General features: G+C 43.2%; 1 protein-coding gene across 1 annotated transcript; it reads left to right on the top strand.

The window, feature by feature from the left end:
• Nucleotides 1-13,969: 13,969 nt before the first annotated feature.
• On the top strand, nucleotides 13,970-23,898 carry LOC107291152 (protein CYR61-like). The gene is made up of 6 exons (XM_015820118.1): nucleotides 13,970-13,973; nucleotides 15,426-15,520; nucleotides 16,575-16,788; nucleotides 19,086-19,412; nucleotides 22,570-22,775; nucleotides 23,263-23,898. Exons 1-6 carry the CDS (start codon nucleotides 13,970-13,972, stop codon nucleotides 23,569-23,571), a joined length of 1,155 nt encoding a protein of 384 aa, XP_015675604.1. The 3' UTR covers nucleotides 23,572-23,898.
• The last annotated feature ends 2,380 nt before the right edge of the window (nucleotides 23,899-26,278 follow it).

Genomic DNA, 26,278 nt, shown 5'->3' with positions numbered 1-26,278 from the left:
CTAGTTGGGGGCGGCAAGGCAAGAGATATTGTAAAAAGAGTAAACTGCAGTATGGCAGTTGAAAATGTCAAGGTGTTCACAATCAGACCAATCTGTCTGAACTCCCTATAATTACTCCCTTGACTCTGCTGGCAAAGAGGGGAAGAGAACCTGTGGCTCAGTGACTAAATCACTGACTAGTATGTATAACTGCCCAGGTCAAGAGATATTGTAAAAAGAGTAAACTGCAGTATGGCAGTTGAAAATGTCAAGGTGTTCACAATCAGACCAATCTATATATATAAAGAATCACAACCGTGAGACCACCAGGAGATAAAAACTATAATCAGTTTATTTACAATTAAAAGCACCTAGCTATATATGAGTCTTTGGTTATTCGGGTTTTCTCCCGTGTAAGATTTCTTGGTCAGATGGTAGATTTCCTCCCCGTAGAGGTATGATATTTGTTTTTTGAGGTTTTCACGGGTGTTTATATGTGAGTCTTTGGTTATTCGGGTTTTCTCCCGTGTAAGGCTTACCTTAAGACTCAGTCTCAAATCAAATATAATCAAATCTCTCACACATACTTTTTGCCCATAATCCTCCTTGCTACCAATGCCTGAATACTGACTAACTAAAGCCTTTGTTGAATGTTACTCTTAGAAATCAACATCTACGATAATTATAGATATCTTTGCCACCTGCTGGTGAATTATTGGATGTAGAATTTCCAGTGTGTATTGTAATAATATATATATTTTTTAAAAAATTACCAGTATTGTTTGAATGCATTGTTTTTTAAAAAAATCCTTCCCATTGGGAAAAAAAAATATATGAAGGGGTCGGGACTCTGACTGTCTTTCTATATGTCGTCAGCAGGAGACCTCTCTGAAAACTGAAAAGAACCGGATCAAATGTGTTGTATAGGTAGAAGTCAGCAAAGGAAAGATTCCTCAGTTCATCCCTATTGGAGAAACAATTGGGCAGGGCTTGGCATGCTGCCATCTGCTCTACTTAAGCCACATCTATCCCAGTCAAATGATTTTCTTGCCTTATCTCTTTTGCAGAGCTTGGGTTTTCCTAAGGATTTTTCTATCTTTCTCTGGTATATACTCTGATACCTTCTAGTTTGAAAAGATAAAGTCCTCATTAGGTGGAAGACAACTCCCAGTGACTATAACCATGCAGTTTTCTTAAAAACATTAAAGATGCTGATATCCGGTGGCTGATATCCAGAAAAAGACATTTTGATAGCATGCAATTTTTAGTTGAAAGTTTTTTTTAAAACGTTTGATGAAATGATAATGGCTATGGAAAATATTGAGATGCATGTAGCTCTGGATAAATTGGATTCACAAAAGGAATGTGATTTGACCCATTGGAAAGAGATATGGACTGTACAGACAAAGAACTGACGGAGCTAACAGTTGCCGGCAATGACAAAACTCTTCCGATACGTTGCGCAACATCACGTGACGTCATGAGTTTGACATGTCTGCATTAGAACTTATTTTCAGGGGATGTCTTATTTTGCGGCCACCTGCCCGCTCCCTCCCAACGTCTGCTTGCCCGTGGCCACAATCAGGACTTCCCACGGCAGACACTCGGGAGGCGAGGGCAGTGCTGGTGGAATGCACCTTCAGGCGAGGAGGAGAGCACCATGGACAGGTGGGGGAAGTCAAAGGACCAGGTGACACAGCCTCCCCTGCCGCCTCCCTCCGCCTGCAACATTCTTTCCTTTTGCAAACAGATGAAACTTCCAGTCTCCATCAGTTCTCCGTCCAGGCAAAAAGTGTTTGGGCGCCTATGGAACACTTGGAAACAGAGTGATTCGCTCCATTTCCAAGCGCCCCATAGGTGCCCAAACACTTTTTCCCCCAGATGGAGAACTGATGGAGACTGGAAGCTTCATCTGCTTGCAAAAGGAAAGAGTATGGCAGGCGGAGGGAGGCAGCAGGGGAAGCTTGCGCCGCCTGGTCATGGGGCAAGCCATGGGAGAGTTGGCGGAGAAGGAGGCAGCAGTTACCACTGGCCAGGTGATCTGCGAGATGAAGTGAGGGTGGCCGGGACCAAAGAAAGCCTCTCCAGTGGCAGACGTGGCTGTTGCGCTGCAGCGGTGGAGCCTTTTGCTCTCACTCCCCCTGGCTCTGAAATGGCAGAGGGGGACCAGGTAAGGCGACCAAGCCTCCCCCTCCCTTCCTCCATAGCATGGCAGTCTGCTTGGAAGGGGAGTGAAAGGGAAGAGGCGGGTGGGCAGCTGGGTCATTGAATAGGCAGGGGAGGTCACCAAGTGAGGAGTGGCCTGACTGCAGGGGCCCTGAGGTAAGTGAGTGTGGGGCATGTGGGCCACCTGCCTCGCCTCACCTCGTGGTGGTGGTGGCACTGGTGCAACGTGCGCTTTCCTGCCCTGTTGCAGCAGCAAGCAACCAGACAGTGGGACAGAGTGGGTGGGCTCTTAACGAGGGGTTATTTTTGGAGTAGGGCTTATATTAAGTGCAGGCCAAAAAATCAGGCTAGGGCTTATTTTCTGGGTGAGTCTTATTTTTGGGGAAACACGGTAGGATTGGGGAATGGATTTATCACTCTTAATCAGACACCACTTTTATGTGAATTTTGTTGGAAAGATAGATCGATTGTGGAGATTGAATCTATTATATTATTACTCAACATTAGATAAGAGATGGTATTAAAAAACAAAGTTGGGTATTTGATCCAGGATTACTCTTAACTCTTAGGATGATTTATGATAGATAAGATGTCATAGTAAATTTTCTATTAGGTGATTACAATAACAATTTGTTAACAGAGGGTTTTGAAACTTTAAACTTGTACTACTACTACTACTACTACTACTACTACTACTACTATTATTATTGTTGTTGTTGTTACTCCTGTTTTAACTATTTTGTCATTAATATAGTATATAGATGACAGGTCAATAATTTGCAAATAGATTTAGTAGTTTAAAATTTTGAGGGGGCCTGTTTTGCAAGGGATGGGAAACCAATATTATAGTAATTATTAATCAATATTCAATTGGGGTAGATAATATGTGTATATGTGCTTGGTTTTTTCTTTTTAATGCACTTTTTTCAGTGTTTCATTTGTTTTGTATTTTTGTGTTTTTTTAATTTTTTTGGACTTTTGTGTTTTAACTTTTCTTTTTTAATAAAGATAGGAAAAAAAGATAGAAAAAAAAGAAACATCAAAGATGCAGCTAGCTGTTGTCTTTTCTGCTCTTAAGTCACACAACAACTGAAAGCAACATTATGGAAGCAAGGCTGATCTACTGTATGCTTTCCAGAAGCTTCCAATGAAAAAACAGAGGCTGGGCTTTGGGATCGCTTTTTGTGAGAGAGAAAAAAATAGATTGAAAAGAGCTGAAGATTTCTGATAAATTGTACAAGTTTAAAAATACAGGTAGCCCTCGACTTACAACAGTTTGTTTAGTGACCGTTCAAAGTTACAATGGCACTGAAAAATGTGACTTACAACCATTTTTCACAGTTAACAACCTTTGCAGCATCCCCATGATTGTGTGATCAAAATTCAGATGCTTGGCAACTGGTTCATATTTATGACTGCTGCTGTATCCCACAGTCATGTGATCACCTTTTGCGACCCTCTGACAAGCAAAGTCGAAGGGGAAGCCAGATTCACTTAACAACTAGGTTACTAACTTATCAGTTGCAGTGATTCACTTAAGAACTGTGGCAAGAACAGTCGTAAAATGGGGCAAAACTCACTTAACAAATGTCTCAGTTAATTGTGGTCGTACATTGAGGACTATCTGTAAAGCGTACCACAATCTATGTAGAATACATGTCAGTCCAGAAGGATACCTGAGTTCAAGAAGTTTTACTCTTGTCAGGTATGATGCAAATGGATTTTAAAATATCCCATTATTCCAGGCTAGCTATACCTTCTGTTACAGAATGGAGAAGGCAAACACTGCCTGCTAACCTGCAAGTAATCCCACAGGGAGAGAAACTGTACCTGTAGTAATAACCTGAGGCTAGAAAAGACCCAGAGAAGGGATTTGCACCCCAAGGTCTTCAATAAGGAGGGGAAGATAATAATAGTAATAATAACAACAACAACAACAACAACAACAACAATAATAATAATAATAATAATAGTAGTAGTAGTAGTAGTAAAATTGGAAGGGACCTTGGAGGTCATCTAGTCCAACCCACTGCTCAGGCAGGAAATCCTATACCATTTGGGACAAATGGCTGTCCAGTCTCTTCTTAAAAACTTCCAGTGTTGGAGCATTCACTGCTTCTGGAGGCAGGTTGTTCCACTGGTTAATTGTTCTAACTGTCAGGAAGTTTCTCCTTAGTTCTAGGTTGCTTCTCTCCTTGCTTAGTTTCCATCCGTTGCTTCTTCTCCTGCCTTCAGGCGCTTTGGAAAATAGCTTGACTCCCTCTTTGTGGCAGCCCCTGAAGTTGTACTGGGCCAAGAAATTGAAAGGAAGTTCATAGTGTTGAAACTGGATAATGTAGTAGAGGGAGAACAGCTAGCAGGCAAACATTGAATTAGCCAATCCTGGATTGCCAAAAGATGCAGGATCCAGGATGATTCAAGGACACTGAAGAGGAATTACTATGTCGGAGAGAGAAGGAAGCAGCCGGGGATCTGTCTATCTAGCACAGATAGCCAGAGAAAGACAAGAATCCAAAGGAATGAGAGAAAAAGATCAGTGTGTCATAGATGTGATAGATGATTAAATTTAATTGAAAAGTAATAGACATACTTTTAACTACAGCTTAGGATAGGCACACTGCCATATTGGCAGAAGCAAGCAGGGAGATAGTTAACCTTGAAGTAGTAGAGCAATTAAGCCATTAAATAATTCACTGCATTCCATTCTCCTTGGAAAGCAGATGCCAAAAGAGGGAGAGGGAGCTGAAATCTTGTATGGTTTGGCTAAATCCACCTGCATAATTCTGTGGCTGGCAGAATAATATAGAAAACAATGTCTTTCTATCCCTGATATGCTACAAATAAGGATTCACAAGAAAGATCTTATGTGCTATGATGATCTGCATCAGTCCTGAAAACTTATAATACTTCACGTGAAGTATTAATACCACTTTACAATGCCTTGGTAAGGCCACACTTGGAATACTGCATCCAGTTTTGGTCACCACGATGTAAAAAAGATGCTGAAACTCTAGAAAGAGTACAGAGAAGAGCAACAAAGATGATTAGGGGACTGGAGGCTAAAGCATATAAGGAACGGCTGCTGGAATTGGGTATGTCTAGTTTAACGAAGAGAAGGATGATGGGGGGACATGATAGCAGTGTTCCAATATCTCAGGGGCTGCCACAAAGAAGAAGGAGTCAAGCTATTCTCCAAAGCGCCTGAAGGCAGGACAAGAAGCAACAGATGGAAACTAACCAAAGAGAGAAGCAACCTAGAACTAAGGAGAAACTTTCTGACAGTTAGAACAATTAACCAGTGGAACAACCTGCCTCCAGAAGCGGTGAATGCTCCAACACTGGAAGTTTTTAAGAAGAGACTGGACAGCCATTTGTCCGAAATGGTATAGGGTTACCTGCCTGAGCAAGGGGTTGGACTTGATGATCTCCAAGGTCCCTTCCAACTTTTTATTATTATTATTATTATTATTATTATTATTATTATTATTATTATTATTATTATTATTATTATTATTATTATTATCATCATCATCATCATCATCATCATCATCATCATCATCATCATCATCATTATCAGATGTGGCATCCAAATTTTATATCATACTGTGCACATCTGTCAGAGAATTCATAAGTTAAGACTATTAATTAAATTGATTTAATTTTGAGTATGTCTAATAGCTTTCCCAAGCTGGTTATCTCATGTGTTGAATTAAAACTCCTGTAATGTTTAACCAGACCAGTTACTATTTATTTATAAATACAGAAATAATAGCTTAATCCCATGAATATTTGCACTAAATGTCTATTCTATGCTCTAGATTCCTCTTCTAGTAGTACTCTTAAATTTCACTAAAATAAATGTCATACTTCTTTCAAATTTATTTTTTGGCTTCTATTTTGCCTTCAGTTGCATTTTTACTGCTAAATAAAAATAGCCACAAGGTGGAGACCAGGAGATGTGATCGAGCTGATCTCTCTCTCTCTCTCTCTCTCTCTCTCTCTCTCTCTCTCTCTCTCTCTCGTGCGCATGTGTGTGTGTGTTGAGGGGAGCTCTTTCCCCCAGGCTGAAAAAAATATCTTTTTCTGAACCTACGTGGCATGCAGAGAAGTGACTCCTTCTCCTTCTCCTCCTCCTCACCAAAGGCACACAATCACAATGGCCGCAAATCACAGCACCCCATTTTTATAGAAGAGGGATGTCTCCTGAAGTCCCTGATAGAGAAACAGATCTCCAAATCTGAGCAGATGGGAAAAAAAAAATAATTGAAACCCAGATGGACTGGGATACGGATTTTGATAAAAGTGTTGGGGGCCCACACTATTAAAAGTGTTTGCGATGCTGTTATTAATAGACAGCATGTTTATCAGAGCTGCTTTCGCAGGTACGGATCCAGTGACCTGGCTCTGCCGATGGGCCACTTAATCCCAAGGGGCTTGTAATGGGAGCCTTAGTCTAAACTTTCCATAGGCTCCATTTTTATCCTGTTTGTAGGAAATCTCCACACACACAAACCCTTTGTTTACAATAGTTATTGAAACCCAAGCCAGAGGGGGGCAAAATAGAAATTGGCAAAGGGCCATGTTTACAAGCTCTGTTAAGAATGTCGCTAAGGGAGCAATCCTATTCCTATTTATTTGAAGTAAGCCCCCCTGACCTAAGCAGATCTTCTTTTAGAACAGCCATGCGTACGATTGCCGTATTTCTGGATTGTTGCCTAGGACTGATCCACCACTCCAAACCTCATCCACTTCCTGGTCCTGAAAGTGTTTTGGTATCTGGAATGTGAGCTCCGGACTAAAAGACGGAGAACTGGAAAGGGAAAAATAGTGTCGTCCCATTTCATAGAGTTTCTAGCTCTGGCTGTGTAATGGTTCTTGCCCTGTTGTCCCATCCTGTTGCAGCCTCTTGTTGCGGTACACAGGTCCAAGGTCTGTATCTACGCCAACCAGGAAGACACAATCTCTCAGGTATTTGTGCTGATTTCCATCTGTTGCACTCCCCCAAAGCTAACATCCACTGCTTTTGCTATGGTTTCCAGAGTGACAACCCAACTCTGAGTGGTGACACACAACCTTTTCCATTCTTCAGAATTCGGGCATGCCCATGCATGGTACCTGCCAGGGCTTTTTTTCTCATAGAACGCCCAGAACGGAGTTCTGGCACCTTTTTGGGATGGAACCTTGTAGGGTAGGCAAGGCGGATTATATGACATGTGTGAGTTCTGGCACCTTTTTTTTTTTTTTTTTTAGAAAAAAAGCACTGGTACCTGCACACAGAACCCTCCACGGGCGGGTGGGGAGGGGGCTGTGAAGGACCTGCAGGGCTGATGCTTGCACACAGGCTCCTTTGTCCAACAAGGAGGTTTGCCAAAAGGAAACTGCCTGAAGGTTCCACAAGCATCTCAGGAATCTACAGCACACACAGGTTGAGGGATACGCGAATATGTGAGGAGCAAGAAGGAAGCTTTGAGTGGCCTCCGTGTATATATGATCATTTTTTCAGACAGGCAGCAAAAAGGATCACCCCATTCCACAGAATTCAGATTCAGGTACAGGTTTCTGTTCTCCAGATTAGAAACATGCAGTCTAGAACAGGGCTTTTCAACCTTTTCACCGATTGCACCACTTTTAGAATATGGCAATATTCAAGTACCACCAGTCGCCTAGCAAGGTGTCAAAAACTTGATGACCAACCCCCCCCCCGGAAAAAAGTGATAAAGTACAGGTAATCCTCACCCCCTTTAATATCCTCTCTTCCCTCACCCCCTTTAATATCCTCTCTTCCCTCACCCCCTTTAATATCCTCTCTTCTCTCCCTTTCAGCAGGACCCAGGCAATGCCTCGCGCCGCTCCAGCTGAATCTCCACCCGAAGACTGTGTGAGGCCGCCTGCCACCCCCAATCAGATGGAACTGCGCACGCTGATCCTGGGCTCTCCGCAGGACCCAGGCAGGCAATGCCTCGTGCAGCTCCAGCTGAATTTCTGCCTGAAGACTGCGTGAGGCCGCCTGCCACCCCCAATCAGCTGGAGCTGTGCGCACCGATCCTGGGCTCTCAGCAGGACCCAGGCAATGCATCGCGCAGCTTCAGCTGAATCTCTACCCGAAGACTGCGTGAGGCTGCCTGCCACCCCCAAGGCTGCCGCCAATCAGCTGGAGCTGCACGCTTTGATCCTGGGCTCTGAGTAGGACCCAGGCAACGTGCAGTTCCAGCTGACTTTCCCACGAGCCTTTGCGGCGCTGCTGCCGCTTCACCTCATCCACTTTTACACTTTTTTTTACATTTTTTTACAGTGCTGTTCAACCCATCGTATGCGTACCACCTGCCAGGTGGCAACATACCACTAATGGTATATGTACCACCGTTTTAAAAGCCCTGGTCTAGAAGTACAATCTTTGGCATGGGGTGGAGGGACTTGTGGGTCAGGGGTGTTTCCTTGAGAGCTTCTATTTGCACACAGGTATACATTGGCAAGAGAATTCTGGCCTTATCTACTCCCAGCAGTAAGCAGAATTCTCTCAGAGTTCAAAACCTCTTTCCTCATTTCCCAGTCTCCCCCTGCTCCGCCCCCCTACAATATTTTTTGACTTGTTCACTTTGCAGAGGTAGATAACCCAACATTTCCTTGTTGCCTAAAGTTCAGCATACCATAGCAACAGCCAACATCCTACTGGAAACAGCAAACAGAACAATTGGTTAGGCCAGTGCTTTCTCAACCTCTGCAACTTTAAGATGTGTGAATGTCAAGTCACAGAGGATACATTCTTTGAGTTTGGGTGATTATGGGTAAAATCTTAAAGACGTTAGAGAACTGTAAACAGGTAAATCACAAGATATAGTTGTAGTATAATGTTCTGGGCATATCCAGGAAGTTCTATGCTAGGGGATTGAATATTTCATCATAACTGAGTGGTGGGTACCCAGTTCCAAGGGAAAGATTGTGCTGTATAAGAAGGAAAACTGCAGATAACATCTGATGTATGGAATGGTCTCTGGAGGCCCAATGTGTCTGGGATGGCAATGAAAAAGTAGGAAAAGGCAGATCATAACTTGAATGTGATACCTTTTTTTTCTTGGGTGGGGAAGGAATTTGGGTATTTTTCGTTTAAAAAATTGATGTGAAGACTTATTTGGAGGCTCCCATTATTATATGAATGCATTGCTCACCTGAGACTTAAGAAAATTTGTGGTTGCAGCTTTCAGCATCAAGAAAAAAGAACAAATTCCCACCTATAGTTGAAGAGGTTCAAGAGGTTCACCCCTGCCCTAGGATTAAGGGTTGCATATATGTTGAAAAAAATAGTACTTGCCTTTTCCTTTAGTTTTCTTACATGCCTGAATTACATATTATTTATTTTCTTTCCTTCATGTTTTCCCTTGACCTATTCAGAAACTTTACCCCAAAGTTTTAAAGATCACTTGCACTATGTGGGTAATCTCCATTAGAATTACAGTCAGTCATATTGAAAGTGTAAGTCTATGTTAAATAAAAATGGAATAGTTTGCAACTTTGGTATTTTTAAGTATTGCTGTGTTTGAATAAGCTACAGATGTTTACCTTCTTAAAGATAAATATTAATCAAAAGTGTAACAGCAAATCTGAGCTAAGTGCAGTGTGAATATTTCCTAGTATATTAAAAGTCAGTCATAGAAGAGTATCTATTATAGTCATGAAATAATAATTAGCATTCAAGAATCAATAAAAGTAATTAAAAAGTAATTAAATACAGAGAATTCAAAATATTCAGAGCTGTAAAAATGAATCAAAATGCCTGGACTAATTTTAAAAAAATACTTTTGTTTGGCCAGTAGCAACGGGAATGGCATTCCCTGGTAGGGCATCAACAATGGAGAAGACTTCCCCTTGTAAAGATTCTTACTTCTGGTTTTGATAAAGGTCTACAGATCATTACTTCAAAGTTTACTTGCTGTTTACCAAGGGCCAATACAGGAAAACCCAAAGCCTTCATCATTCCAGTCTGTGCGTGGAGCGCCAGACATCAAAGCTCAAGCTATCTTCTAATGCCTTTCCCAATGCTTAAGCCACTACAGTTTGCAATTTAGAAAACAGAATTCATTACTTCAATGATGAAGACTTTGAAAGCTCAATAACCTTTGGAAAACCAGATTACTTTTAGTTTTGGAAGATTATTTGAAACTTGCCCGACATCTGGTTTTCCAAAGGTTATTGAGCTTCCATTGGCTATCTCTGGCATCACTCATGATATATCAGCTGAATAATTCATCATCTGGTTATAACATGCCTTCTCACCTGTTCCTTAAATGATTATTCTCTCTACATTCCAAAGATACTGCATGTTATGTTTTATAAATGTAATTCTTTTTCAATAAAAATATTGGAGGTCATTTTAACCAAGTGCACGTAGGGGGTAGACATTTCTCTTTCTCCCAGAGCAATATTTGACCATCTAGTGCAGGGGTATCAACTCAATTTCATTGAGGGCTGCATCAGCATTGCGGTTGCCCTTGGGGGGGGGCAGCCTACTGGGTGGGAGTGGAGTGGGTGTGGCCTACTGGGTGGGCGTGGCCAGCTCTACATCATTTGCATCAAGGGTGCCTGTGGGGGCCTGGGAAGGAGTGGGACAGATCTGAGGGTCTCTGGCAGAAAGGGGTGGGACCAGGGCAGAGCCCATCAAGCCGGATATGTGAAGTAGGTGAGGGCCATTTGCTGGCCACTTCCAGGCGATGGCGCATTTCTTCATTCCTCATAAAGGATGACACCTCCCCAGCATGCACCCAGGGGGTGGGGCCGACGCGGCAGGGGCTGGTTCCTCGCTGTTTCCAGATGGCCTTGTGGAGCTAAGACTGAATGCATTTCAGCATAGATGGCCACCACAAAATTGTACATTGGCTCCCGGCCGGCCTGGGCCAGGGCCAAGGCAGCAGGGGCCGTTCCCTCACTGTTTCCAGGATGGCTTCGCGGGCCACGTGAAACCACTTCGTGGGCCGCATCCGGCCCCCGGGCCTTGTGTTTGACATGTCTGATCTAATGAAACATTATTTATATATATACACATACACACATATACATACACACAGACATGTATGTATGTATGTATGTATATACATATGTATGTATTTACGTATGTATAATCTCCAGTGCAGATGGAAAAGCAAATGGAGATACTATATGGGAATGAATTATGAAAGCCTTGCAGGATAATCTGCCCAGGAGTCTTCACGTTCATGATGCAACAGGAAATTTTATTTATTTTTTTCTGAAACATATTTACAGAAGTCCTTCAGAAATATCCATTAGGTATTACTGTTTAATTTTTCTTTCCACCACTGCTGGATTTGGGAGATGCTTTTTAAACTGGAAAGCTTAAGACAAATCTGAGAAGTCAAGCAAGAAGTTCTTCGCATCTGTCCCCACCTTTTGGCCAGTTTCCCATACAAGTCAAACACTCTCAGAAATGAACTCTAGGTCTCTCTGATGAGTTTTAACAAATATAGATTTTTAGACATGGACATCTCCTTTTTCGCCCTCAAAAATATTCTATATATTTAAACTAGAAGATCTAAGTTGTATATTTATATATATTTATATATTTATGTATATATTTATATATATTTATATATTTAAACTAAAAGATGTAAGTTGAGCTCAGGTGGAAAACAATTTCCATTCAGATACTTCAATCTTATTTCACTACCTCAAGAGTAAACTCTCATTAAACGTAGGGTGTAGGCCAGGGGTCTTCAAACTTGGCCCTTTTATGACTTGTGGATTTCAACTCCCAGAATTCCTCAGCCAGACATGCTGGCTGAGGAATTCTGGGAGTTGAAGTCCACAAGTCATAAAAGGGTCAAGTTTGAAGACCCCTGGTATAGGCTAATTTGAGAGCTAAGATAGTGTAATAGAATTACAATTTTATTAGCAGAAGACTCTTTATCTCTTGGGGTGGAGACATATTATAAAATTAAAAAGTCTAAAAAATAGACCTCCTTTATCCTAGGAATGTGAGAAGAAGGCACGTTTGATAAAAGAAGATCCAGTCTTCAAAGCCGTATTCCAAAGGCTGGGAGGTCTGAGAAAAGCAGAAGCAAACCAGAGTATCCTGGGGTGAAATGAAAGCTTTCGGGAAAGGAAGAGTATCTAATAGGATAAATTGGAGGCCATAAAGCAGCACTTGTGAAAGCTCAGGAAGGCCTCCCTGAATCTCTGGCTATGCCCGCGCACATGCCCCAGAGAATTGCCTTGAGTGGATGTGGGCTAATTCCATGGAATCAGAGTAGCCAGGCAGAACTATCTAAAAACAGAAGGTCAGGAAAAATATACAATCCATAGAATTGTAGATAAAAAAACGAAGGCATACATTTATTTTAGCTTGAAATATCTTTTGCGGCTTGCTTATCCCCCCCCCCCCAAAAGGAGACATATTATGAATCAGAATCTCTTCAGAATTTAGAAACCATTTTGTTGTCATAGATATGGTACAAGCCAGAGTCTATCCACTTCCATTAATCCTCAGTACCCAGGCATGGCAGCTGGGAGGAGCTGTCCAACTAGTCGGTGCTGGATTTCTGATAGCTTCTTATCTTCTCAGATGCAAGTTATCATAGCCTCTTGTTTGTCTCTGAAAGGTATAAGCCAGGAGTAGGCAACCTTGGCTCTTTTATGACTCGTGGACTTCAACTCCCAGAATTCCTGAGCCAGCCACGAGTCATAAAAGAGCCAAGGTTGCCTACCCCTGGTATAAGCAGTAAGAGCCAAGCTGAACGATTCTAACATCATGTTATTTTGCTTGCAAGTGTTGTGCAAGCAACTTGCAAGTGTTGTGAGATGTTGATTTGGCATGTTTCAGAATATTAGGCAACAGCTGCTGAGCTGAGCATAGATTATAAGAAGGAAGATTATAAGAGATGAACATAATACTCATAAGTCAGCAAACACTGGTTGCAAGGTAACAAAAATATGCTCCTTAGTTTAAGTAAACTAACACATTCCCTTATGCATCATTAAGCATTGAGTCCTCAAGTGTTAAGTAATTATATATCCATATTTAAACCTGTCCCAGTAAAAAGTGGTGGATTGGACTCACTTCACAGAATCATAGAATTGGAAAGGGCCATCAGTTGGAAGGGGCCATCAAGAAAGTTCCTTGCTCAAAACAAGGGTCTAAATTAAAGCAACCCAATGGCTGTACAGCTTCTACTTGTGCGGGGGGGGGGAGAGAAGATTTCTATTACTTCTGTGGTTAATTGCCTCCCCTGCAGTGGTGGGATTCAAATATGTGAACAACTGGTTCTCTGTGTGGATGCTGCTTCTGGAAGTCCATTCTGGGCCTGGACACCAAAAAAATTAGCCACCGGTTCTGCCGAAGTGATGCGAGCTGGCTGAATCCCACCACTGCTCCCCTGTTAAACTGCTCTTAAGTTAGGAAGCTTTTTCTAACATCCAGTTGGATTCTCTCTTCCTGTAATTTAACTTAAAGCCGTTATTCCTTGTCTTACATTCTGCAATGATGGATCAGAGGTCTTGACCTTCTTTGTGACACTCTTTCAGCTATTTGAAGAATGCTATCATAGGCACCCTTCATCTAAGATTTGGTTAACATAGAAGCTAAGTGTCGGCACAGTCTTTGTGCTGCCATGATTATTGGAAGCTCCATGAGTCTTTGGTTGAGAAAAGACAAAACCTAGCTCACAAAAGAACAAAATTAAGATCCACTACACCCAGGCCTCTGCTGGGCTCTGTTGAGGTCCTGAGGGCAGGCACTTTTGTCATTCTAATTCTAGTCTGCCCTTTACAAAGATATTAATGGATACCCGTTTCTGGGTATATGGAAAAATAGGTCAACATGGGTGGGTGCATGGGGAAAAATGTATTTTGAGATGATCAAAGCTAGGAATAACTTCCATGACTGTGCCAATTGTTCACCCAGGCAACTACTCGGTATAGCCCATAAATCTAAGTTTGCTTTTTTTATATAGTTTTTGTAAACATTTGCAGATAATGGAGTGTCCTGTCTTCTTTTATTTTCTTCTGAGAAATTGTTGTAGTGAAACCATTCTTCTTTATATAGATGTGACAAAGGTTGTTTTTAAATTAGTTTATGATTTTATTTCCTTAGTTTAGAGATTTATTAGTCATCTTACAATCAAACATTTTAGGCAATAAAAGAGTTTTATATATACACACACGCACCAATACAATGAGGAACAATGCAATCCTGCTTGTGGTTAAAACAGCAAAGATCAACAGACCGTATTTCATAATACCAAAGGTGGGAAGAGGGAGAGAGAAACTATTGAAAGGCCCTTCATCCCTCAGCATATGATGTGCATTTGAAACAGGGCCACAAAGATTGTCATGTAGCTTCATTAAAAAATGAAAGTTGATAAATTGAACCGCAGCATGCAGGTAATCCTAGGGATAGCATTTCTCTCTCCAAGGAGTTGAGAGCAGAATAGATGCCGGCCCTCTCCTCTTCGTAACTTTGGTTTAGTGGTAGTAGCCCTCATTCTTTCTGGTGCTGTCTATGTGCATTTAAGATTAAGCTAGATTCATTGGTATAAATTCAGCCTGACCTGACACTTGTGCATTCTCCTGAAAACTGCACAGAATATCACAGGCATTCAGACTCTCTATAGTAATCTCAAGTATTGGATGCTCCCGGTTTCCAGAGCTTTTGAATCTACCTTAAAGTCAGATTGGAGTTTTGCTCTGCTAAAGGCTGTGTTGGCCTCCTCCCATTTATTTTTCCTTCTTCCATGGTGTTTTCCTTCTGCCTAATTTGTTTTTTTGCACGTCAGGAATGTTTGTGGCTACTCCTCACACAAGATTGCCTATGCAGCTATGTGCCCCATGGGAGTAAGAACCTTATTCTCAACAGTCTGCATAAAAAGTGCTTCTCTGCTAGCGGAACATCTTGGCCCGCGCGAGACTAAATGCACATCGCCTCGGAATGCACTGGCTTTCTAATTTTATGAATGACTCTATTCATGCGGCCCCTCCTACCTTTCCAAAGTCCATCCCCTGGAATGTTTGGAAGTGCGCCACCGTTGCTATTGGCTGACAGGAGGCTCCTATTGGCCCTCAGCCCGGTAGGTGGGAGTGCCTGGGGAAAATATAAATACAGAAAGAACATTATAGCTCTGTAGGTACTGAAAGTAGCGTAAAAGGGGGTGTGCCAGTGTCCCGAGACCTTATAGAGGCAAGGCGTCTGGGAGACAATTTTGCAGCAACTGTCAATTCTGTCTCATCCGGATCCTTTGGGAGTTTGCCTCCCTGCTCTTTTTGCTTCTCTCCTTCAGCAACAGTCGCCCTCTTCCTGGCCGCCTTTTCTCATCAAACAGGAATGAGACCGGCTGCCCTGACCCTCCTTGCTTTCCTGCTGTGTTTCTCTCTGGTGAGTAGTCTTAGCTAGACTAGCCCTTTCCCCTCTACTTCGACAAGTGAACTGGGTGTGTGTGTGTGTGTGCGACGTTACTGTCACTACGACAGTAAACAATGACTAGCTGTCAAAACAGCAGAAATCATATGGGGGGTTGGATCAAATTCTCACTAAATCCCCAGTAGCAGCTTCTAGCTTGCTTAGCCCCCAACGCTAACCTTCCCGAAGTGGGGTGGTGGATTTGGCTGACTCAGATCATACTAGGGGACGGGTTGGGTGCACTCCCCTTCGTGTTCCGGCTTCATCTGGCCACCGAATTCGGCTTGACAGAATAACAGAATGGTAAGAGTTGGAAGGGACCTTGGAGGTCTTCTAGTCCAACCCCCTGCTCAGGCAGGAAGCCCTATACCTTTTGACCTCCGAGGTGTTCCGTAACACCCAGGAGGGGACCTAGGTGTTCCGTAACACCCCAGGAGGGGACCTAGGTGTTCCGTAACACCCCAGGAGGGGACCTAGGTGTTCCGTAACACCCCAGGAGGGGACCTAGGTGTTCCGTAACACCCAGGAGGGGACCTAGGTGTTCCGTAACACCCCAGGAGGGGACCTAGGTGTTCCGTAACACCCCAGGAGGGGACCTAGGTGTTCCGTAACACCCCAGGAGGGGACCCGGCTAAACCTCACCGCCTGCCTAAATCCAAGCCGGGCGAGATCAGGAATAGCACCAGCCCGTCGAGGGTGCGCAGCGGTTTCCTTTTCCGCTTCCGTCGATTCCCAAAGTTGCCGGCCGCACGGCCTCCGCTTGTCTCCGCGGCGGACGCTTTGATTGCTCTCCAGAATTGTATTCCCGCGGAGGTCGACGGGATGGAGACCTCGGCGCGGTTGGGGCGGGGGGTGGGGGAGGCGGAGAGAGAATGCCGGGACGGCGCGGCACGCAGCGCCATCTAGGAAAACGGCTTCGGTGTCAGTTTTCACCTGAACTGGAGGCTGCTGGTAGTTGCTTAGCTGGACGGTTTCACTCGCAGGGCTGCCGAAAGAACTGCCTTTCCCGTCCGCTCTCGCTCTTTTGCAGGTCGCCGGCCGCTGCCCTTTCCCATGCCGCTGCGCAAGACGTCCCCTTCGCTGCCCTCCCGGCGTCAGCTCGGTTTTCGACGGCTGTGGCTGCTGCCAAGTGTGCGCCCGCCAGCTCAACGAGGACTGTGACAAGCTGTCGCCCTGCGATCCTCACAAAGGCCTGGAGTGCAATTTTGGGGCCGATCCTTTAGCGAACCGGGGCATCTGTTGGGGTAAGAGGCGCCGAGTCTTATTATATCCTTGGCACGCTTAGGAGCGGAGCGGGAGGAGCCGTCCCTAAGCTGGGCCTTCCAGATGAGGTGGATTACAGAGATTCCCAGAGATCGTGGACAGGGCCAGGCTGGAAGAGGGATCTGGAAGTTGCCCTCTGGATGACGGAAGGTTGGGCTTCCAGGCTGGGGTTGTATTTCTAAAAATCTACGCTGAAACTGGAGAGAAGTATCAGTGGGTTATTTTTTAGCAATTTTTTTTTTTTTAAAAAAGTCGTTTTTTAAAACAATTCTGTAAGCTCATATAATGGGATTTCTGCATGTGTGTCCTGTTAGGGAAACCCCGTGTTAATAATTAAGAATTTGCAGTGAAGTTTTACATGATTCTGGCTCATAATACAGTGTTCAGCCCAGTGAAGTTTCTAGATGATTAAGCACTGAGAAGTGCTTGATGTGGCGAACAACAGATTAGTTACCCTCCGTTTCACAAGACAGCCGCATTGTATTTGGGTAGCAGGGAATGCTTCCAAATCCACCTGTCTTAGAAAGAGGCCTTCATCCATTGTTTTGTGGCAAGCCAAAGGTCACGGGAGGTAATATCTCCAAATACGCCGGACGACTGGTGGGAGGCTTAAAGCATAGCTATTCATCAATGTGTGTGTAGACAGTTTTGACTGGGTGGACCAATGGTTTAACAGAAGGCAGTTTTGTTTGTCCAGGCTGTTTGGCATATAAATCTGAGCTGGACTGATCTCCATGCCCAAGGATATTTTTTTAGAGATATTTGGTGTGTTATTGGAAATAGGGAGATCATTCAGAGCTAATGAAGACAACTTGTCTAAGTGTGATGGAATGTGCACCTGGAGGAGCAGTGGGAGTAGCAAAAATCTCTCAGGGTACATCTATTAGGTTAGAAAGTTACAGCTTTAGTTTGGCAAGATTCTGTCCATTAGGTGCAAGCAAATAAAGAATTGGACTTGATTAGATATCAGCGTCTTGTCTCTGGGCTTGGACCTAACAATAAGTTTTCAAAATACTGTGTCTTATCCCAGCTTCCTCTAGATTACTGGCAAATAAGATCACTCTGTAGGTACCTAGTAACTTCTGTGCTCAACAGTAGAGTAGTGTACAAAGAGATTGGGGCAGTGATATAAATTTGAGAAAAGAGACATTTTTAATTAGTAGCTATGCAGAAGTGAAAGTAGAAAGAATGCAGGCAGAAAACCAGACTGCATAACTGAAGGAGGTTTGCTTCTTAGCAAGCAGAGCAGATGACCTTTTTTTATTTCCATAGGTAAGACTTCTAGGATGTACATACATGAGCAGACTTGCTTTAAAAACTGTGACTTCCAGATGATCTAGTCCAGGGGTAGGCAATTCCTTGGCTCAGGAATTCTGGGAGTTGAAGTCCATGAGTCATAAAAGAGCCAAGGTTGCCTACCCCTGATCTAGTCATAGCTTCATACACCCAGTGGAAAAAATAGACAGGAAATAAAAGAAAGCCTATAAGCACATGCAGAACAAGTAAAAAGAAGACAATTTGTTGCAGAGCAAGAAGGGGAAGACCACATCCTTTTATGCTAGAATTCTTCTCCCCAGACCCTCCAGCCAAAGTCCTTCCAGCCCTATCCCGAGCCACTGCAACCTGATCCCAGGCCGTGTGTGCGCTTTTCACATCCTGTTTTCACATGTCTATTTAAAGCTCAGAACACTCGCCTCTTGTTGACATGGCCCCTAAAAACCCAGTCCTGCAAATAAATATCTTCCTCTGACTTTTAATGGTGATAGCCAATGACTTGCTGTGTTCATCACTTCTGCATAATCTAACTCTTGAGGTTTCGGGTACCACTCCCAGCTTCAATAATTGAGGTTGTATATTAGAGCAGACCAGTGGGATGTGACCATGATGTCTTCTCGATACCTCCTGGTTATTTTTCAGGTCTGTTGTGTGAACTGTGCTCCCCGGGGACTATGGAGGTGAAATCCTAATTAGATGTAGGTTGAGAAATTTTTGTGCTGAAGTTCCGAGTGATTTAAGACTTCTTTCTGCAGCTATTTCAAAGGATGTTATGTATGTTCGTTTGAAAATAGATTAATAAGAAATTACCTGGTTTGGGGAAAGAAAAAGGATCTTCGGTGGCATGATTAGTGATAGCTTGCTCCAACACAGCATCTTAGTAGCTCATGCAATTTGCAGCTTCTAACAGGATCCCCTCTTATAGATATGTACGTTATATATGATTACGCCTTTAAACACACAACTGCTAAAGTGGAACATCTTTTTTTCTTCCCTTCCTCAGCAAAGCAAGAAGGTCGGACCTGCGAATACAATGGCCGTATCTACCAAAACGGAGAGAACTTTCAGCCTAGTTGCAAACATCAATGCACGTGCATTGATGGAGCGGTGGGTTGCCAACCTCTTTGCCCACTGGAACTGCCTCTGACTTCACTAGGCTGTCCCAATCCCCGGCTCATTAAACTGCCTGGTCAATGCTGCAAGAAATTTGTGTGCAGCAAAGGATCCAAGAAGTATGAAGGTATCACTTTTGAGTACAACTCAAAAGGAGAGGCCAGTAGCAATGAAATCATCTATGTGGGCAAAGGCGGACACTGGAAAAACCTGCCAGGTAAGTGGGCAGAAGACAGAAAGTCAGCAAAGTTGAGTTACTCAAGCCCCACCAGAGTTAGTGGGTGTTTTCAGCTAGGGTTAGGGTTAGGATTAGGGTTATTCAACTGAAAGAAATATTCATCTTGGTAAAGTTGAGAAGAAATCATAGGGAAATTGCTCCAAAGATCTAGAGAGGGGTAGCTATAAGGCCACAGAGTTGCATCTGTCAGGAGTATTTCTTTTGAAGGAACAACTGCTACAGATTATCTAACCAGAATATCCACTAATCATCTTTTTTAAGGCTGGAATGTCATAGGCTCTCTGCGTGGTGCTACTGCTTCAGGACAAACCTATTGTTCTTGAAGTAGTTTATAGGGATACCTCATTTATAATATATAATGGAAATATGACTTTGCATGCCTACACTAGGTCTTATTCAGATTAGGTTTAGAGGAGCAATACATGGAAATCCGAAGCAATATAATCTAAATGTGACTGAATACGAATTCAATGGCCAAGGCAGCCTCCTAAATTTGTTGTCTGTTAAATTTTCTGGCTCAGGCTGAGTTTTGCAATCTCTCTGTTTTTACTGCCTATATGCAGTCTGTGCACTCTCAATAGCTTGTGCTTTCAGAAGATAGAATAAAGTAGAATTTTTTATTGGCCAAGTGTGATTGGACACACAAGGAATTTGTCTCCGGTGCATAAGCTCTCAGTGTACATACAGTACAAGCAACAAGATGTGCATAGGACATCAGCTGAGCTTAAAAATAGTTTTGTTTCAGCAACAAGAGATAAAAAGCTGACCCTGTTTTGGGGAGGTGATCCTAAGTAGGATGGGAACACTAAACAAAAATAGGGGTAAAAATGGCAGTACCCTGTTGCCCTTTTGCGATCTAAATCTGATGCTCCTTGAGGTCATGAAATGTGATTCTTTATTTGCATTTTGCTTTGGTTTCCAGCTGCTATTTCTACTAAACATGACTGTGGGTGGTGAGGGTGGGGTCAGAAAGCACTGCATCCAGATGAGGTTTTTTTTCCCCCCACCTGATTTCCAGAGTGTCACTTTCTCAAGAACTCAGGGATTGCAAGATAATTCTGTGGGTTAATTCTCACATCCTGCTGGCTAAAGCCCAAAGATAGGTGATTGTTTTGGTGGGGCGTATCCTAACACCATTACTTTCTTCTCATCTGCAGCCCACTGCTGAGACAGCCCAGACCCATTTTTAGTTGTTCCAGTTTTTTTCCTTTCTTAACATAAAATGCAGACATGCCTGGGGATGGCACGGTCAGGGACATTGTCTGCTCAACTCCCGTTGGCTCAGCAGGTCAGCCATAGGAACACCTCTCGCCATCAATTGTTGGGCACTGGGCCTCCAGGAGTATTTTGCTTTTGGCTGCAACCTGGTCTTTCTATCTTTACAATATCAAACTCCCAGGAGACCGATAGATCTTCAACCAGGATTCTTGCTATCTGATATGAGTGTACAGGGTGTGTATGTATTGGGAAGATTGTAAATAAATATATAAATCAGAAGACGCCTAAGAGGCACACATGCCCTCATGGGGCATGGGAGGGAGAAAAGATGGGAGGGAGAAAATGGGAGGGAGAAAAGATACTTTACTTCAGGGGTAGTCAACCTTGGCTCTATTATGATTCATGGACTTCAACTCCCAGAATTCCTGAGCCAGCACAGCTGACTCAGGAATTCTGGGAGTTGAAGTCCACAAGTCATAAAAGAGCCAAGGTTGCCTACCCCTGCTTTACTTGATCAGAAATGAGGAAATGAGCTTCAGAGGGGAAAAAGAAAAAGATCTAGAGGCAAATGATTTAAAGGCACAATAGCATCAAGTTCTTTTCTGGTTCAGGCATTTGTGCATTTCCAATGAGCTCCTCCCCACCTTTTGGATGGGGAAGCAGAGATCCTTTGATGTACCCTTGAATGTATTTTTAATTACCCCTCTAGAATGGTTTAATAGATGCTGCCATCTAGTGGGTTTTTTGGATCATCACAGGCTTTATAGAGGACTGTGGATTTCCTGGGAGGTTGATATGTTTGTCAGAAGCAAATGATAAAAATGAGATGTTGATTTATCAGTTCACTCTGCACATGTTCAGGAGAGGTGGTTGGATTTCCTTCTGGAAAAACCAGCAAGATATCCACCAGTCACTGTCCTGAAACTACTTTGTGTTAAAAGTTGCACGAGGGCAACAGCATCACTCCCCATTCATGTTGCTGAGTCACGGTGAAGATAGTTGGGGGGGGGAGCAACACAATTTATGTCAATGTAGCTTCTTCCCAGCACAAGAACAGCAGGGAAAAAAACACATGGCTGTAAGAGTCTCCCCTGACTCTTGTTTAATTTTCCATGAAAAATAGAAGCAAGGAACGTCCCCAGACATTCTTAACCTTACAGCAGTGTTTCTCAACCTTGACAATTTTAAGGCACGTGCCTTAAAATTGTCAAGGTTGAGAAACACTGCCTTACAGGGATGGGGAAGAGGAAAGCCCGTTCTGCAGATATCAGGTGGGCCCCACTGATCTAATACATTGCTCAGTCACCAAAGTTTTAAAAACTGAAAAGTTGGTACCTAAACCCCAGAACTCAAATTTGTTCCCTTTCTTCCTCTTTCTTCAGTTTTCTGCGCTATAAGCATCTGTCCTATATATATCCTTCTGATGCCTGGTTTGCTTTGACTGCTTCATGAAATGCCCATGTGGAGCAGCAGAACTGCCACCGAGGCTCTTCTCAGCATAAGAGGAACTTTGCTGGACAAATCTGAGCATCTAGCCCAGGGGTAGGCAACCTTGGCTCTTTTATGACTGGTGGACTTCAACTCCCAGAATTCCTGAGCCAGCATGGCTCAGCTTGGAAACCTCTCCCTTTCCCCTCAGCGTGGCTGGCTCAGGAATTCTGGGAGTTGAAGTCCACCAGTCATAAAAGAGCCAAGGTTGCCTACCCCTGATCTAAATAATTGCTCAGTTTCTGAAAGTGCCCAGCCATGAGCTACTCACTAGCAGTACACTAATGGCTTCCCATTACTGGTCCATTAACAGCATCTTGTTGTTCATAGTCATCCCAGTTGCTGGGATGTTTTGGGGGTTTTTTTGCTCATGTCTCTCTTGGGGTCTCTATGATAGTCAAGTAATGAGATTTTCCATCTCTTTCCTCAGGATGGAGACCATTCTTCCAGGATCAGGATACAAAGCAAGAGCGCAAATGCTTGTCCCAGACCACACGCTGGTCCCCGTGCTCTAAGAGTTGCGGTTTTGGCATCTCTACCCGCATCAACAGCAATAATCCCCAATGCAAGCTGATCAAAGAAACCCGATTGTGTCAGGTCAGGCCCTGTGAGCAGCCTGATTTTTCAAAGCTAAAGGTGAGATGGCAGAACCCAAAGAAAAGATGTGGTAACAGCCTTCCCCATTGAACCTCGCCATAGGCTGTGTGGAGCTGACAAGAGTTGCAATCAAAACGGGGAAATTATATAACCCAGTTTCTGGAAATCAGAATGGGAATGTATATATTAATAAAAAAAATAAGAGTTTCCCGCAGCCAGGTATTGAAGAGATTCTGGGTAAGGAATGGGGTATCTCATAATAGAAGTCAGCATTCTTTAACTGATGCTGATCTGTGGCTCTCATTTCAGGCACCCTAATTAAATGTTCTGTAGCTTGATCTTCTCCAGGGATATTTGGGACAATATATCCAGTGTTCTACTGTCCGTGTTTGCAAGATGTTTTGGATAGGTTGCTGCAATGCACTACACTGAGGAAAGCTGTAATAATTCATAGCGGTCTGGGCCTGAAAGAGGTCTAGAGGTGTAGCGTTAAATGCTTTCCTCCCCCCCCCTTTTTTTTTTTTAGAAAGGCAAGAAATGTCTGAGGACGCACAAAGTGCAAGAGCCAGTGAGATTCAGTCATGCTGGTTGCAAGAGCCCACGCCGTTACCAGCCAAGCTTCTGTGGGGCCTGCCTGGATGGCCGCTGCTGTGTACCCCTGCGTACTCGTACGCTAAATGTACCCTTCCGTTGTCCTGATGGGAGCACTTTTACCAAGAAGGTCATGATGATCCATACTTGCCAGTGTGGAGCAACTCACTGCCCGCCGCTGAGTGAAACTGCCATGGGCCCCCAGTATCAGCTGAACGGGGACATTCACAAATTCCTGGAATGATAAGAGCATGCCCACCTCTCTCCTGGTGGCTCTGACGGAGTTCCCAAATGACTTTGGATCATCCAGGCCCCCTGCTTGATCCATGAAGCTAAGACATGCTGTAGTTGCTCTACTTCCCTGAATGCAAATCTGGAAGACAAAATGGCACTTGGAAATGGCCTAACCCTTCGGTGTTTGGAGAACGCATTGGGATACGTTGGAAATACGGATGTCCAGTTACTAGGAATGGATTGAATGGCACTGATTTTAGTCTCTCTGTTTAGTCCAGCCAGACTCAGGCTGGAACTGAGTCTCATGCTACTAGTAGAAGATCAAAGACTTCTGATTTTTGTTTTTGGGGGTTTTTTTGGATTTCATGGCCTTCATGCTGGAAAGGTTGAGGAAGCACAGCATTATGCACTATCGGTAGCTGGGCAGGGGGGGGAGGGCTGTTGTTCAGATTGCTAAATCCCAAAGTGGGCAGTTTTGACATTTTCAAGATCCCAGAATTTTGAGAAAAAATAGTACATTTTAAGTTGGATAAAAATCAACTATAGTGGAATAACCTGTCTCTCAAAAGAGCTATAATTCTGATGAGTTTGGGATCTGGCCATAAAACGTATAGGAACCTAATGAATAAGGAATTAAAAGGAGGTGTGAGACAAAACTCAGACAACAAAGTATGTATTCCCCCTCCCCTTGCCCCTGCCTCCTGTGATTTTTCTGATCAACTGGCCAGAACATTGTTTACTTCTGCGCCTTGGTTTGCTTCATCCTTGTCCTTCAGCTTGAAACCCGCTTGCTAGTTTGCCCATCTTTACATCCAAAGGCTGTCTTCCTGCCTGCCCACAGTGCCCCCTAGTGGAAGGAGCCATATGCAATTAATTATCCAGCAGGAAGGGAAATCTGCATAAAGACACTGCTCATCCACAGTCTACCTTTAATCTCCTTCTCTAGTTTGCACTCTTAGGCTACCAGATTGTTGTTGCCAGTCTAGCTTTTAAGCTTCACATTCATGGAGAGATATCCCAAATAGAGGAAAAACTAAATTACTTTATGAGCATGTTTTAAAATGAGTTAAAGTGGAGTTGAAAGAGGATTGTTCCATATGTGCAGCCACTTTAACCTCTTGCGTTAAAAGGTTTGTACAAAGATGATAGTTGCACAAAGAATTAAGCGTTGGACCGCAGCAGCAGAGATGTATAAAAAGCAGCATTTGAGATACTTTCCATTCTCCAATCAACGATTGAGCCAAAAAGCATCCTTTACAAAAGCACTTTTTAATAAACAAACAAACAACCTATTCCCATTCCGTTCCTGGTGAACAGGAAAAGGAATGCTGAAAAAAAATCGGCACAGACTTGAGACATTTTGGGACAGTTGGGAAAACCTATATTTATGCATACAGCAAAGTACTCTCTGCTCTGAAGATTATTTTATGGATTTTTAAATTTTGTTTGTTTTGCATAAAGAAAAGCTTCAACAATAGATTGGAGTGATGGCTATTTAGCTTCATAATGAAGCCTTCTGTGCATTACCTTCTGTGTGCGAAGCTTTTATTCCTATCTTAATCTTAGATTTGCTAAAGTCAATAGTTCAATGTTTCTCATTTTAGTCTCTGTTTTATTACCTTTCCTGCTTGATAGAAGGCTCTTTAGCAGAGAAAACAGGATACTGCCCTTTCAAAATGATCTTCAAAATGGGCTTGATGTAATCATTCCAAAACAACCTTCTGCCAGAAACAGACAATGGAATGGATATATCTTATGGACTTTGATTTATCTTGATTACTTGTAGGCATCTGATGCCCACTAAATGTATCCAGCTATAATTGGCATCAACCTGAGGCAAAATGAATGGTGGCAAGGGATTGTGGAACCACCAATGGTTCCCAATCTGTGGAGGACAAAGGTCTTCCAGGATGGGCTGTAAGGAGTACACATGAACATATACACACAGCTCAAACCTAGTGAGATTACAAAAGCTTGTGAAAGCTTGTTATTGCTGACAATCGCCTGAGATTTTGACATTCTATATTTTGGCTTTTTATTTTAAGATTAAAACTAATTTTTATTTGGTTTAGGGATCCCATGGACTGTGTGTGTTGGGCGCAGGGGTCACATACCATGGTGAGTGCAGGCACCTCATGGCTGATCTGTGGCTTATGTGGCAGTCCTAAAAAAACTTTCATTGTAGGGCTTCAAATTAAGGAAAAATTGAGAGTCACTTGGAAGGCACCAACATGTTTTTGATTCTTGGAACCATCACCTCTGAATCTGCAACTCTCTCAAAATTATTTTGGAGATGGTAACAGTAAACGTAGCTGACTACTCTTGGGCTGTGGGGAATGGGCATTGCTATGCTACTTGCATTGGGATTGTACTTAGGACTTTCCCCCCAAATCTGTAAGGGAACGGGCAGGACCTGGCCTTATTTGGAATGCTTCTGCTATTTTAAAATATATTTTATTCAAATCTATGCTGATCCTTTGTTTCAATGAAGATAATATGGCTATAATTCTGTACATTGTCATGTCCACAAACGAAGGCAAATATAAGTGTCCCAGGATAATGTTGTAGGATCCAATCTGAGTCGGTCACCAGGACCAGAGTTTTAGTCTTCTAAGCTTTCGGATTCCAGCTGGAGTCGATCCATTGTCATGTCCCTCCCTCTGCCCTTTGGTGGAAGATATACAACCCCTTGAAGAAGAAAATTGAGAGCAGTAAAA

This window comes from Protobothrops mucrosquamatus, unplaced genomic scaffold, assembly GCF_001527695.2.
Source record: "Protobothrops mucrosquamatus isolate PMUCROS unplaced genomic scaffold, P.Mucros_1.0 scaffold1069, whole genome shotgun sequence".
Taxonomy (NCBI): Eukaryota; Metazoa; Chordata; class Lepidosauria; order Squamata; family Viperidae; genus Protobothrops; species Protobothrops mucrosquamatus.
This window is presented reverse-complemented; position numbering and strand designations above follow the sequence as displayed.